General features: G+C 46.7%; 1 protein-coding gene across 6 annotated transcripts in view; it reads left to right on the top strand.

Moving 5' to 3' along the window:
• RHD (Rh blood group D antigen) overlaps nt 1-16,100 on the top strand; it is a 67,191-nt gene that overhangs the window by 1,258 nt on the left and 49,833 nt on the right. For 5 of the 6 annotated variants that reach the window (XM_063701593.1, XM_063701595.1, XM_055389132.2 and 2 more), the window contains exon 1: nt 8,559-8,876. The exons of the other annotated variant lie outside the window; for it this stretch is intronic. In XM_063701593.1, the coding sequence (XP_063557663.1) occupies nt 8,729-8,876 (148 nt within the window). In that variant the 5' untranslated portion in view covers nt 8,559-8,728. Of the gene's footprint in view, nt 1-8,558; nt 8,877-16,100 lie in introns of those variants that run through there. 6 annotated transcript variants of the gene reach the window in all.

A 16,100-nucleotide genomic window follows, 5' to 3' on the forward strand; every position in this document is an offset into this window, starting at 1 on the left:
TATCAGTGTAATCCCTCAACGACAATGGGGCAGTTAGTCTTCCAGTGCATTTTTAAAACTTCCCAGGAAGGGCTGGGCGCGGTGGCTCACGCCTGTAATCCCAGCACTTTGGGAGGCCGAGGCGGGTAGATCACGAGGTCAGGAGATCGGAGACCATCCTGGATAACATGGTGAAACCCCGTCTCTACTAAAAATACAAAAAATTAGCCGGGCGTGGTGGCGGGCACCTGTAGTCCCAGCTACTCGAGAGGCTGAGGCAGGAGAGCGAGACTTTGTCTCAAAAAAAAAAAAAAAACTTACTTCCCAGGAGGTAGATGCCATTTTGTTTTGTCCTGGGATTCACAGAACTCTCTCTGGCCTGTAATCACCCCTCCCTTAATCAACATCTACCCCAGGGAGAAACTTTACACCAAATGCGTTGTCCTCAATCATGACTCTGTGTTACTTTCTTCTGCTCACAAACCTTCAAAGATCTCCCAGTGCCTGGAAGAGAAAACCCGTTCTGTTTCGAAGGGCATCCAGAGCTGGTCACAGTGGGGACCCACCCTCCTTTTCCAGGCTACACCAGGCAAGCAAACCGTTTTTCTCACTATCCTTAAATCCACTGCAACCGATCTTTCCCCCTTCCTGCCTCTGCCCCAACACAGTATCCCTGTCAGTGCCGCTTGTGGTGTGTGGTTTCTTAGGCAAGGCTTATCCATCCACTTAGGCAAAAAGCTTCTTGGAGATCAAATCTATACCCTGCAGAGATACAGTTCAGAAAAATGGCCAAAGTACTTGCTTTTTCAGAGTAGGGCTGAAATTCTAGCTTGGCCACTTACTAGCTTGGACAAGTTACTAAATCTTTCAGAGTCTGTTTCCACTCAGGTTTGTTTTAAGGCTTGGAGGACAATGAGCCTTCAGAGCCAGACAAGCAGTAGGTAACAGAAAGTAACTGCTGTTAGCAGTATACTTGTTTCTCATGCCTTAACTCTACTTCAGTATATTGATCAAGTGGCACCGGGTGGCCAAGAAAACAAACTGTGTGAGCTCAAAGTTTCACCAAGGCCTGCCCATCATTGAGAAAGGATATGAACAGAATGCTATATGTGGAGCAGTAGAAAAAAGTCTTCAGCTGCCAAGGCAGATTGGTTCACTGAGGAAGATACAGGTGGGAACCAAATCAAAATGGAAGCTTAAAGGCATTGGGGAGCGCAGGAACAGGTACATGGTAAAGTCCTGGCTCCAGCCTCCATGGGAACCCGAGACTTGAATATCCCTCATCCCCATGACTGCAGTGTTCCAGATTAACTGGGACAGAGACTAAGTGGGATGGTTAGATGAGTAAGCCAAAGAAAAGATGAGAGGCGCTGGGGACACATGCCAGCTTTCTGAGGCTCACTGTCTAGCCTACTATTAAATAGGCCCTGACAGGGCATCTCATGCTGTGGCAAAAGTGCAGAGTGGCTGGGAGCAATGGAGGGTGTGGCTGAGAGTTACTGTTGAGCTCTAGGACTACGTGGAAGCAGAGAAAGGGCAGAGAATATCTCAGGGTGATGGCTGACAAACAATCTGAAGGTCTGGAGGTCTAAGTTCCAATCCCAATTCACATGGCAACTCACCAGTGTCCTTGGTTGAGTCACCAGCCCACCCTGTGCCAAGATCTCCTCTGGAGGTGGTGCTTCTAGTTCTATGTTTAGAAGCAGATCATGCTAGCTCCATTTTACAAATGAGAAAACTGAGGCTGAGAGGAAACAAGGTCACATATTAGGTGTTGTAGAGCAATCTAGCTCAAAGCGCAAGCTGAGCAAGCTGTAGTGCCTGTATATAGCTATTGATGGGTAGAGTTGGGGTGAGATGATGGGAATGGCCTTCTTGCCAAGACCCAAGGACAGGCCAGAGCAGGACTGCCCATCTCCATACTCTTCCTCTTTCACTCCTCCAGACCCAGCTCTTTTTTCCATGACCCACTCTAGCACAAGCCCTTTTGGCTCCAGCCAAGTGCCAGCCTTTTTCCTCTGAGTCCTGAAATGGCCCTTTGGGATTCTAAGGGCACAGAAGTGGGCCTCCTGCCAGAAGGCCCCAGCTCCCCACACCTTCACCAGTCAGGAAGCAGAGATCAGCAGTGGCCATTTTACAAATGAGTGAAACAAGGAAGGGAAGTAATTTGCCCTCGTTCAAAAGACCAAGGCCTACATAGGAATTTAGGCTTGTCCCTCCTTCTGGGACTTTCTGATGAAGGGATTTGCACTTGGGCTTCAGGTGAGCCCAGAACAGCTCTAGAGGCCAGATCATTAAACCCTGTTTCACATATAAGGAAATGGTATTCCCACCTCTGTCAGCCCGTTCAATCCCCGCAAGCCCACTAGCTGTCTTGAGCTTTGTTCCTGCCCTATAAGAATCACAGAAAAGTCCAAAGATTTTGATGGCCATCTGTTAACACATGTACCTGTATCCCCTAGAGAAACCTATTTTTTTTTTTTTTTGAGATGGAGTCTTGCTCTGTCACCCAGGCTGGAGTGCAGTGGTGCATTCTCAGCTCACTGCAATCTCCGCCTCCTGGGTTCAAGTGATTCTCCTGCCTCAGCCTCCAGAGTAGCTGAGACTATAGGCACACGCCACCACGCCTGGATAATTTTTGTGTTTTTAGTAGAAATGGGGTTTTGCCATGTTAGCCAGGCTGGTCTCAAACTCCTGACCTTAGGTGATCCACCTGCCTTGGCCTCCCAAAGTGCTGGGGTTACAGGCGTGAGACACCACACCAGGCCAGAACCATGTTAATGGAAGATGTTCACTGTAGTGTTTAGAACAGGGCTAGTTTGGAAGAGGACTGACCAAACACTTTATCACATATCCTTACCATGGAAGTCAGTGTGGCATGGAGGATGATTATACACAGCACTAACTATGGCAGCCACCACTCCAAGTATCAGATACATTTTGTTTTAATCCTCACAACAATCCTATGAGATAGAGATTACTGGCACCATATTACAGATGAGGACACTGTGGCACAGAGGAGTTAAGGCACTTGCCTAAGGTCACATAGTAACAGAGTTGGGAATTCAAATTCAGGCAGTTTGCTTTCAGAGCCTGGGCTCTTTAACCACCATGTTATATTGTTGTAGAAAGATTTTCCTGGCTTGGAAACTGCTTATGATATACAGTTCATGAAAATAGCAAGTTACCAAACAGTATGTGCTGTGTAATCCCATTTTTGTAGGGAGAAAAACAAGGCCTAAATCGACAGGAATAGAAAAACATCTGAAAGGATATACACTCAAAACAGTGCTGGTTTTTGGAGAGACTGAAATGGACATTTTATGTTAGCTTTATGCATCTGTATTTTCAAAGTTTCTACAGTAAACTTGCCAAGCTTGTGTGATAATCATAATTGCTAACGTTTATGGAGTGCTTTCTACACATCTGACACTTTATGCACTGCCTCGTTGAATCTTCACAACAACCCAGTGAGATTGACACTGATTTTCTGCCTTTCCAGATGAGGAAACAGGCACAGAGACACTGACTGTTTTACCCAAGGTCACACAGCTCATTCCAAAGCCAGAATTTGAACCAGGTTGCCTAACTCCAAAGCTCATGTGTGTTAAATCAATGAACGACTGACTTAGCTGCACTTTAGCCAAACGTGCCCAGAGCAAGGTCACACCCTTGGCGTGGACACATTTCCAGGGAGGGACCGGAGGACCTCCTACCTCATTGGTCACTGCCAATGACTGAGCTTGACTCAGGTAGGAGGGCATGGCAGGTATTCTCAGGGAGTCTGGTGTTTACAGAAAAGTCATGATTACACGTGAAAGCTGTGGGCTCCCTGGGCTTGATTCACCACACCTGCAGGAAGCCTGGCTGCTCAGACCAGCACGCCGTGGTCATAGCACCACTTGCTCAGCTTCATTTCCGTAACTCAGGCTGCCAGGCCTGCTGACAAATTTTCACGTTTGTAATAACCCTGTGAGGAGACCAGAGTACATCTTACTTGACTCATAAGGAAATTGAGACTGGGCGATTTAGTAACTTGGGAGGCAGAATTGCAAAGTCATTAGCAACACAAGCCATGGTGTCAGATGGATCTGGGTTAGGTCCCACCTCTGCCATTTATTAGCTGTGTGGCTTTGGGTACTCACGCCACCTCTCTGAGCAGCAGTTTCCTCTTTTGTAAGCGTAATGATGCCTACACTCACAGACTTGAGAGGAAGATCCGATGAAATAACATATGCAAAATGATTGGTTCCATGCTTGGCATTCCAGAAATGGTAGCTGTTATTCAGCCAACAAATATTTATTGAGCACCTACTATGGACTTCCCTGGTGCTGAGGATACAACAGCAACCACAGCAGTCAAAAGTCCCTGTCTTCATGTTGCTCAGATTCTCATAGGGGAAAGCAGATAATAAACAAATACACGGCCAGACGCAGTGGCTCACGCCTGTAATCCCAGTACTTTGCGAGGCCAAGGTGGGCAAGTCACCTGAGGTCAGGAGTTCGAGACCAGCCTAGCCAACATGGTGAAACCCTGTCACTACTAAAAATACAAAAATTAGCCAGGTGTGGTGGCTCATACCTGTAGTCCCAGCTACTTGGGAGGCTGAGGAAGGAGAATCGCTTGAACCTAAAAGGCAGAAGTTACAATGAGCCAAGATCGTGCCACTGCATTCCAGCCTGGGTGACAGAGTACTCCATCTAAAAAAAAAACCTAAATACACAAGTAAAAATATAGACTTCGTCAGATGCTAGTAAGTGCTGTGAAGGAAACTAAAAGGGGAACACAAGGAACCCTTGTCAAGGGGAGCAGAAAGGGAAGTTGATGCTGTCCTTTTAAATAGGGCAATCAGAGGCCAGGCACAGTGGCTCACACTTATAATCCCAGCACTTTGGGAGGTCGAGGCAGGTGGATCACTTGAGGTCAGGAGTTCAAGACCAGCCAGGCCAATGTGGTGAAACCCTGTCTCTACTAAAACTACAAAAACTAGCCGGGTGTGGTATCGCGTGCCTATAATCCCAGCTACTCGGGAGGCTGAGGCGGGAGAATCGCTTGAACCTGGGAGGTGGAGGTTGCAGTGAGCCGAGACTGTGCCATTGCAGTCCAGCCTGGGCAACAAGAGCAAAACTTCATCTAAAAAAAAAACACAACAAAAAAGGGCAGTCAGGGAAAACTTCCCTGAGAAGGGGATGGCGGAGTACAGATCCAGGGAGGTGAGGTGGGGAGCAAGCCAGCACACTTGTTCCTTGACTTTCGATGGGGTTATGTCCTGATAAAGCCATGGTAAGTAGGAAATATTGTAAGTCAAAAATGCATTTAATACACCTAACCTACGGAACATCATAGCTTAGTGTCACCTACCTTAAACATGCTTAGAACACTTACATTAGCCTACAGTTGGGCAAAATCATCTAACACAAAGCCTATTTTATGATAAAGTATTGACTATCTCATGTAATGTGCTGAGTACTGTACGGAAAGTGAAAGACGGAGTGGTGGGATGGGAACTCTAAGCGCGGCTCCCACTGCATGTGTGTTGCTTTCACGCGATCATAAAGTTGAAAAGCGTTAAGTCAAACCACCGTACGTCGGAGGCCATCTGTATCTGGTAGGAGGAGTGTTTCAGACAGAGAGAACAGCAGGTGCACAGAGTGCTTTTTTCCCAGCATTTTATTATGAAAAATTTCAAACATCTACCAAAAAAAGTTGAAAGACTTGTACGGTGAAAAGCCATACATCTCACAGCTAGAATCAACAATTAACATTTTCCTGTATTTGGTTTTTGACTTATCTATCCTAGATCCCTTGTGCTTTCTGTAGCAGGTGACCTGCCTTGAAGATTTAAAGACAGAATATCAGGAAATGTAGTCAGAAAATGGGGCCTTTTATAAGAGTCAGAGGGGAAGAGCAAAAACTCTGCTTTGGACAAATCTGTCGGGAGAGGCCAACTGCAGGGATACCTCCCTTTTTTAATGAAAGCATTTCTGTTCTGCGAGGAGCGGGATCCTCTTGTCAAGCAGTCAGTCCCTGCTGCTTCCTTACTGGGGCAGGATCAGGACGCACAGGGATTTGGAGTGCCTTGGAACCAACCACCACCCACGCCGTTTGCCAGCTGGTAAACATGCCCGTCAGGTCTGGGGTTGGCATTGCCTGGAAATCTTTAGTGTTCATCTTGCTGACATCTGGTGCCCTCGGGCAGGTAGGTGCAGTTGGCTGCCTGGTTTACAGAGCTTGTACTGGGCCCAGGTTAGCAGGGGTCACATCCCTTTCTCCCACTGCTCAGGGGAGTTCCTTCTCAGGAAACCCAGTTTATAAGAAGTACTGACTGCCAGAAATAGAGCAAAGATCAGAACCAGGAGGCAATTGTGAGAGGAATGGAGACTTCTGACCTCTGGGGATTGGGGTACCCTCCCCCTTAATTGCTGTTGGGGTAGCAGAGGGCTTAGAAGCCCATGTTCCTAGACTTTTAGAATTGGAAGAAGACTTAGAAGTAATCTAGGCTGGGGTCCCCAACCCCCAGGCTGTGGCCCGTTAGGAACCTGACCGCACAGCATGAGGGGTAGGCCAGCGAGCACTACCGCCTGAGCTCCGCCTCCTGTCAGATCAGCAGCGGCATTAGATTCTCATAGGGGCACAAACCCTATTGGGAACCGCGCATGAGAGGGATCTAGGTTACGTGCTCCTTAGGAGAATCTAACTAATGCCTGATGATCTGAGGTGGAACAGTTTCATCCCCAAACCATCCCTCCAACCTCACCCCGGTCCATGGAAAAATTGTCTTCTACAAAACCCGTCCCTGGTGCCAAAAAGGTTGGGGACCCCTGATCTAGGCTACATTTAAGTGGTCAAACACCCAGGTCCTGAAGTTAGGCTGCCTGGGTTTACATCCCAGCTCTACTACTTACTAGCCCTGTGACCTTCAGCAAGTCACTTAGTTTTTCTGTGCCTCAGTTTACTCATTTGTAATAAAAGCCTAATAGTACCCATCCCAGTGTCACGAACTAAGTTCATATATGTAAAGTGCTTAGAATGGTGCCTAGCAAGTACTTAATAACAGTTAGCTCTGAAAATGTATAAAGCAAAATTAACCAATGTTTTAGTGGTTTGCAGCCAACTTTTTTCTATGCGTGTGCTAACATATTATTTTATAAGAGTGGGAATATATTGTACATGCTGTTATATAACTTGCTTTTTCACTAAACAGTCTATCCTCTGTGTCAGTTTTGATAAAAGCGTTTTCGTCTTGCTTTTCCTGCATATGTTCAGAACCATCATATTGGTAGCAAGTTTCATGTCCTGTAGTTTTCTTAACCAGCCCCCTGCTACTGGACATTTAGGTTAGTCTCAGTTTTTTCCTTCTGTAAATAAAGCTGCACTGAGCAAGAAGTGACCGATGCCGAGTGACTAGATGACCTTAGGTATGACCTCTCTGGGTCTTGGTTTCTAGGTCTAAAAACAAAATGACAGGATTCGACTGGGTGATTAAAATCTCCTCTGATCTACATAGGAATTGTTTTCGAGACATTTCTGCATTCCTCTAGTGACAGGGTGCTCACTACCTCATGAGTATTTCAGTGGACAACTGTAATGGTCAATAAAGTATCCACTTTCCATCTTCCACCTCCCTGCAGCTCCTGGCCCTGGCTTTATTCTCTGGGGCTCCACACATTCGGTTTACACTCAGTGGCCAGTGGCTGGGACCATTGTAGAAAATGAGGAAACTCCAATTCCTTCCTTCTTTTCTTCCTCTTTCATCCCTTCCTCCCTCCCTACATCCCTCTCTCTCTTCCTTCCTTCCTTGACACTTACCATGTACCAGACCTTCTGCCAGGCACATGGATGGGAGCACAGGGGAAGTTGGCTGCAGGGTTAGAACTAAGTCCCAAGCCCCCTAAAGCTCATGCCAGGGGACTGGACTGTCCAGTACTGAGGGATGGGGATGCTGAGGCTGGTGGCCTTCCTCAAATGCACTGTAGTGCCCCAGGCAGAGTCCTGGGCTGCCCTGTGAGGAGGTGACTAGAGGTAGAGCAACTGCACCCTAAGGCTGGATCAGGATCCCCTCCAGGTTTTTACTAGAGCCAAACCCACATCTCCTTTCTCTTCTGCCACCCCCCCTTAAAATGCTTAGAAACACACAGATTTAAATACAAATTCAAATGTTAAGTAATTTCAACTGTGTAACTATGAGGAGTCAATTCTACGTGGGTCCTATCTGTATCCTTCCCAGGGCTCAGCTCCATTCTTTGCTTTCATTCATTCTCATTCAATACATTGTTGTTAAGAGCTCACTGGGTGCCCTCTCTGTCATGTAGTAAGGTTTTAAAAAGAAAGCCTCTTCTGAGCTTCAGTTTCCTTATTCATAAAATAGGAGTATTGATCCGTTCCTTGCTTTCCTTACAAGGATATGCTGAAGATGACTGAAGTACAGAGTAGAGAAGGATTATGTTTGGGTGTCAAAGGCATAGAATGCCCTCTTTCAAACTGAGCACAGCAGGAACCTGTAACAGGAACACAGCAACTTGTTGAATGAATGACAATATTGGAAAACATACATTTCCTCCCCTCCCCATCATAGTCCCTCTGCTTCCGTGTTAACTCCATAGACAGGCCAGCACAGCCAGCCTTGCAGCCTGAGATAAGGCCTTTGGCGGGTGTCTCCCCTATCGCTCCCTCAAGCCCTCAAGTAGGTGTTGGAGAGAGGGGTGATGCCTGGTGCTGGTGGAACCCCTGCACAGAGACGGACACAGGATGAGCTCTAAGTACCCGCGGTCTGTCCGGTGCTGCCTGCCCCTCTGCGCCCTAACACTGGAAGCAGCTCTCATTCTCCTCTTCTATTTTTTTACCCACTACGACGCTTCCTTAGAGGATCAAAAGGGGCTCGTGGCGTCCTATCAAGGTGAGAGTTCACTGGAAAAGTGGTCACAGGAGCAAATAGCAGGGGCAGGGGCGGGGGAGGCCTATGGTTCTCCAGGGGCACAGATGTTCCTTTCTACAAAATCCCAAGGAAAAAGATTCCCCCATCTTCTTCCGTAGATTGCACCGAAATTCAGCCAACAATGTAAGCTTTCCTTTAGAAGCAGCCTGGGCATGCCCTCTTCTGTGAAGCCTGCCTTGATTTTTCAGCGCAGTGAGAGGCGTCCTCTTTGGTGTTCCTCAAATTCCCTCTGCCAAATGGTCTTCATAATTCTCTGCTTCTCTGCTTCCCCTTCTCTCTCCTTAGTGGCAAGGAATTTTTTTATTTTTATAGATTTAGGGGATACAAGTGCAGCTATCTTATGCAAGCAATTTCATGTTGTTGGGTTTTCGGGTTTTGTTTCCTTTTTGTGGCCTCTGGCTCATTTCTTCTTTCTTTTTGAGACAGGGTCTCACTCTGTTGCCCAGGCTGAAGTGCAGTGGCATGATCATGGTTCACTGCAGCCTTGACCTCCTGGGCTCAAGCAATCTTCCCACCTCAGCCTCCCAAGAAGCTGGGACCACAGGAGGGCACCACCATGCCTGGCTATTTTTTTTTTTTTTTTTGGTAGAGATGTGGGTCTCCCTGTGTTTCCCAGACTGGTCTCAAACTCCTGGACACAAGCGATCCTCCAGCCTCAGTCTCCCAAAGTGCTGGAATTACAGGCGTGAAGCACTGTGCCCAGCTCTCTTGCTCATATCTATACTAGTTTTGTTTTGGAAGCTTCAGCCTGTTGCTACCCCCCACCCCCACCCCCACCGACCCCAGCTTTCTTCTCACTTAGGGGCTGGGAAGTCTGCATGCTGTCTGTAAATCCAGAACCAGAAGGTATGGCTGAAGGGGAGGGTAGGATGATGGTTATTTTATATTCAGCTAAAAATATTCCCAGACTGTGATGAGACAACTGTAAATAAGACAGATGTCCACAATGGTGTGACTTTGCTTTTTTAAAAATATTGAAATGAGTTTCAGGCATCTCAGTGGGCTGATAGGTTGTTGATAATGGACGGGGCCTCCTTGAAGAATGTCCCTGAGACAAAGTTGAAGCTTGAGCCTGGTTGAGTGCTTGCTTGTTCCTAGGTTGATATGAACGGCTAGTTAACTGGAAGCAAAGAGAAGTCATCCTGGGGGCCATGGCAGTGACAAGTAGGACTTAGGGAGGGAAGCCCTTATACCATTTAAGGTGCTGGCCCAGAGAGGAGCCTTCAGTGACAGACAAACAAGAGCTGGCACAATTTTAATTCATTTCAATTTACTTTAATTCATTTCAATCCAATACAATTCAATGCATTCCATTCATTCAACCATGTATGACATCCAATGTGGGATCCAGACACATGATGATTAGAGCTGATATTTGTGAGCACTTACTATGTACCAGGCACTATTCTAAATGCTTTACATTGAACCCTCACAATAACCCAATGAGGTGGGTACTATTATGATCTTCGTTTTTCATATGAGGAAACTAGGCATATGGATGTTGAGTAATTTGCCCAAGGTCACTCGGCTAGCAATAGCACAGCATATTTAAATTTAGCCACCCTGGATTTAGTTTCCTTACACTTAACCATTATGCATCATGGCCCCATTTTACAGTGGGGTTGAGTCATTTGTCATATAACCCAGTAGGTGTAGCAGCCACTATTCCAACCCTGTAGATTGACTCTAGGGTCCGTGTTCTTTACCCCTGCACCGTGCTACTAACGTAGGTACAAAATGTCCTCAGAAACTCACTTTATACGGAAGCTCAGAGGAGGGTCCACAACCCAGGCAGGGGAGACGATGGTGTCAGGGGAGGCTTCTGGAGGGAGGTGACTGCCCAGCCAGGTCTTGAAGGCTCAGTAGGAATTACCTGTGGGACAAAGGAGGGTCATCCAAGTGAGGGCACAGTGGGTGCCGTTGCGTGTGCACACACTAGAGCAGACTGAGCTTGGGCTTAACATTGCATTGCCCTGGAGCCTAAAAAGAGAAGCAAGGGGCTGGGGGAGGTAGCTCACACCTGTAATCCTGGCACTTTGGGAGGCCAAGGCTGGAGAATCACCTGAGGTTAGGAGTTGAAGACCAGCCTGGCCAACATGGCAAAACCCCATCTCTACTAAAATTATAAAAACTAGCCGGGTGTGGTGGCACACGTCTGTAATCCCAGCTACTTGGGAGGCCATTACACTCCAGCCTGGGCAACAGAGCAAGACTTCATCTCAAAAAACCAAACAAAAACAACAACAACAAAAAAAAAAACAAAGAGTAGAGCAGGGACTGGGCGTGGTGGCTCATGCCTGTAATCCCAAACACTTTGGGAGGCCAAGGCGGGCAGATCACCTGAGGTCAGGAGTTCGAGACCAGCCTGGCCCATATGGTGAAACCCTGTCTCTACTAAAAATACAAAAATTAGCCAGATGTGGTGGCACGTGCCTGTAGTCCCAGCTGCTTGGGAAGCTGAGGGAGAAGAATTGCTTGAACCCAGGAGGCAGAGGTTGCTGAGCTGAGAATATGCCACTGCACTCCAGCCTGGGTGACAGAGTGGGACTCTGTCTGAAAAAAACAATAGTAATAAATAAAAATAAACAGGGAAGCAGTGGGTGGTAGACTCACTGGGCTGCATACGGAGTTTGGCTTCAGTCTGAGGTCCGAATAGTAAACAGGAGCATGACAAGTTTGGGTTTGGGTCATGGCGGACGCCATGCCAGGGCTGGTGTTGGGCACAGGGGAAGGGGCATGGCTTGAGACACAAGACCAGCGTGGAGGCTGTAGTGTAATATTGACCCGAGGGCTTCAATCTTCTGATGGTGTACACACCATTTTTTGAGCATGTACCATGGTTATATGTTACACTTTAAGTATTACTACATTAATATATTTTGTATGTTATAATAAATACATACAAATTAGGAAAATTGAAAGAGATCAAAATGAAATATATAGTATTTTCAAATTACTAATCATAATGGTGTCAATCTCCAGGCAGGGTCCATTGCTACAGTTGACGATAGTGGATGAAAATTCACTCCTCAGAGTCTTCTTGATAATTTGAAATTGTCTTGATTGACTTGTCAGATCTGATTAGATTGACATTTTTTAAATCTCGAATGTGACTGACAGCTTGTACGAGGAGAAGTTTCACTCTGCCTTTCCTTTTTGTTCACTTGACTGCCATTATTTCTATGCTTCCAATCTGTGTTTTTCTGCATGAGTTGGTTAAGCCATTACTTCATTTTGTGAAAGTTTGTTGAGTTAAACTTAGGTAACTTAATCTGTCAATCCACTTAATTGAATTCAGTCCTGGTAAACTATAATAGATTATTCAAACCTGCCAATTCTAAAAAGACATTTTGAGACAATCAGGAAATCTGAATATAGCATGAATATCTTATGATATACAAGAATTGTTGTTAATTTTGTTAGGTATGATAAAAGCATGGTGAGTTTTGTTTTTGTTTTTGTTTTTTAAGGCTCCATCTGTTAGAGAGGCACATTGAAATGGCATGATATCTGGGGTTTGCTTTTATGCCAGAAAAAAGGAAAAGTAGAGAAGGATTATAGAAACAAGATTGGTCTCATGTGACAATCATCAGAATTTGGAGATGGGCACGTAGGGTCATCGTGCTGTTCTCTCTGTTTTCGTATATGCTTTAAAAGTTCTGTAATAGTTAATTAAAAAAAAAAAAAACACCCTGGCTGAGCACTTAGGGAGGCCAAGTGGGGAGGATCGCTTAAACCAAGGAGTTCAAGACCAGCCTAGGAAACATAGGGAGACCCCCCCCCTCCCCGATCTCTAAAAAACAAAACAAAACAAAAAAAACTTTAAAATTTAACCCAGTGTGGTGGCACATGCCTGTAGTCCCAGCTACTCAGTAGGCTGAGGTGAGAGGATTGCTTGAGCCTGGGAGCTTGAGGCTGCAGTGGGATGGGATTCTACCACTTCACTCCAGCATGGGTGACAGAGCAAGACCCTGTCTCAAAAAAAAAATAAAAATATTTGAGGTGAAGCGAGGCTGTAATAACAAATTTAAAAATATAAATAAAACATAAAGGCTGGGCGCGGTGGCTCACGCCTGTAATCCCAGCACTTTGGGAGGCCGAGGCAGGCAGATCACGAGGTCTGGAGATGGAGACCATCCTGGCTAACACAATGAAACCCCATCTCTACTAAAAATACAAAAAAATTAGCCGGGTGTGGTGGCGGGTGCCTGTAGTCCCAGCTACTTGGGAGGCTGAGGCAGGAGAATGGGGTGAACCCAGGAGGCGGAGCTTTCAGTGAGCTGAGATTACGCCACTGCACTCCAGCCTGGGCAACAGAGCGAGACTCCATCTCAAAATAAATGAAAATAGAAATAAATAAAACATAAAACCCTGCCATTAGTTGCAACATGAAGAATATAGAGAAATGCATATCAAATCCTTCTCATTGGACCAATATTCCCTTAGGGCACCTTCCAAAGCTAGGAGACTCAAGGCTGTATGACATCCTGAGCAAGTGAGGGGTGGCTTCTGGGTGAATCTGAATATTAAATATTTGCAGAATTGAAAACGTCACAAAGTACCTTTAGAGATAGAATAGCCTAGATCCATGTTTCTCAAAGTGTGGTCCCCAGACCTGCTGCCTCAGCATCTCCTGGAAATTTAGTAGAAATGCAGATTCTCAGGCCCTAGGCCAGACCTACTGATCAGAAGCTCTGGGCCTGGGGCCCAGCAGTCTGTGTTTTCACAAGCCCTCTGGGTGATTCTTCTGTGCATGAAAGTTCGAGAGTTCCTGGAGCTAGACTGATTCAAATCTTGCCTCTGTATCTTAGAGACCTTGGGCAGATTAGTCAACCTCTTTCTGTTTCAACTTCTGTCAGAGTATGATAGCACTTGTTTCATTAAGTTGTTGAAAGGATAAATGAATTGACACACATAAAGAGTATTAGCTTTTATTATCAAAAGCTTTTTTTTTTGAGACAGAGTTTTGCTCTTATTGCCCAGGGGAGTGCAGTGGTGCAATCTTGGCTTATCGCAACCTCCGCCTCCCAGGTTCAAGTAATTCTCCTGCCTCAGCCTCCCGAGTAGCTGGTATTACAGGCATGCGCCACCACACCCAGCTAATTTTGTATTTTTGTAGAGATGGGGTTTCTCCATGTTGGTCAGGCTGGTCTCGAACTCCCAACCTCAGGTGATCCACCCGCCTCGGCCTCCCAAAGTGCTGGGATTACAGGCGTAAGCCACCGCGCCTGGCCCAAAAGCTTTAATTTCTTAATTTTTTAAATAAAAATAAATAAAACTAGAATTGCTTGTTTTCTTCCAGCTACCCTGGTGATTGTATTGAGCACTTTCTGGGGTGTGGGTTCTTTGCTGTAATGACTACTGGTCTGGATGACCTGTGATGAGATCAGATGGACAGGGGCAGTGGAGGAGATTCTAGAGATATTTAGGAGATAAAGTCAGCTGTACTTGATGAAAACAGTGGGGAGTTAAGGCTGGCTGCAGATGTATGATTTGGCATAGAGAGGTGCCAGTTCCTGAGATGAGAGACAGAAGGGGAGGGACAGGTTGTGAGGATGAATGAACAATGATATGTTCATTCTGGGCTTGGTGGTAAGGGGCCTATGATATGCTTAGGGGAAGCAGAGAGTATCAATTACCTATTGCTGCGTAACAGCCACCCCAAACTTAGTGGCTTAAAATAGCAACCTTTTAATTTACTCATGATCATGATTTACTCATGATCATGATCTCTCGCTGCTGAAATACCAGGTTAGACTTCTTTCTGCAAGTCATGAGGCTTTCATAAACTTTTCCTGAAGGCTTTCCGTAGAATGTACAATTCCCCTCTGGGCCCAGGCTTTCCGTAGAATGTACAATTCCCCTCTGGGCCCAGGCATGGGCGCCCGGATAGCACATCCACTTCTTATCACCCCTGAACACCTTCGAGCCCATCAGCTTATCAAACCAGCAGCTGATGTGAGTGCAGAGCAGACTGTGAGAGGTGGAGGCTGATACCAGTGAGGATGCTCCAAGCTGGGACCCAGCCCTGAAGCGGGAGCCCAGATAATGGAGGGGTAGAAATGGGCCTGCAGCCCAGGAGAGGTGGGAGGATGAGGGGCAGGGGGAGGAGAAGCCTGAAATCAAATGTTATTTCCTGACCAGTTTGGGGTGCATGAGCTCTGTCAACAGCTCATGGAAACTGCTGCCCTAATTTCATCTTGTTGGCTGAGGCACAATTCCTCTCTCAGGGACAGTGTAGAGCCTTGGGGAGGAAGGCCCTGAGCGCATATACCTGGAATCAGGGAATCAGGGAATCAGGGAATCAGGGGCAGCAGCTGTGCCCGATAAAGCCCGCACCCAGGATCCTCTGACTTCCTCGTCTCTCTCTTTGCTTTTTTGAGCCGGAGTCTCACTCTGTCATCCAGGCTGGAGTACAGTGGTGCGATCTCGGCTCGCTGCAACCTCAGCCTTCTGGGTTCAAGCGATTCTCCTGCCTCAGCCTCCTGAGTAGCTGGGATTACAGGCATGCGCCACCATGCCAGGCTAATTTTGTATTTTCGGTAGAGACGGGGTTTCACCATGTTGGCCAGGCTGGTCTCAAACTCCTGACTTCAAGTGATCTGCCCACCTCAGCCTCCCAAAGTGTTAGGATTACAGGCATAAACCACTGTGCCCGGCCTTTTTTTTTTTTAAACAGAGTCTCCCTTTGTCGCCCAGGCTGCTGGAGTATAGTGGTGTGATCGCGGCTCACTGCAGCCTTAACCTTCTAGGCACAAGCCATCCTCCCACCTCAGCCTCCCGAGTAGCTGGGACTACAGGCACTCGCCACCACGCCCAACTAATTTTGTATTTTTTGTAGAGACAAGGTCTTGCTATGTTGCCTAGGCTGGTCTTGAACTCCAGCTCAAGCAGTCCTCCCGCCTTGGCCTCCCAAAGTGCTGGGATTGTGCTGGGATTACAGGTGTGAGCCACCACACCTGGTCTGACTTCCTCATCTTTAGGGCCCCAACTCTGCCCTTATCCAGACAATTCTCCTCTCCCCATCTTCCACTAACTTCTTTGGAATATTCCAGAGCTGTAAAAGCCTTAGTATCAAGTCCAACTCCTATGTGTTACAGACAGGGAAACTGAGGCCTAAAGAGGGTAATGGACTTGCCTAAGATCACTTAGTGAGGTGAGAGAAAAAAGAGCTAGAGACAGCCT

The sequence above is a fragment of the Gorilla gorilla genome, chromosome 1 (genome assembly GCF_029281585.2).
Source record: "Gorilla gorilla gorilla isolate KB3781 chromosome 1, NHGRI_mGorGor1-v2.1_pri, whole genome shotgun sequence".
Classification (NCBI taxonomy): Eukaryota; Metazoa; Chordata; class Mammalia; order Primates; family Hominidae; genus Gorilla; species Gorilla gorilla.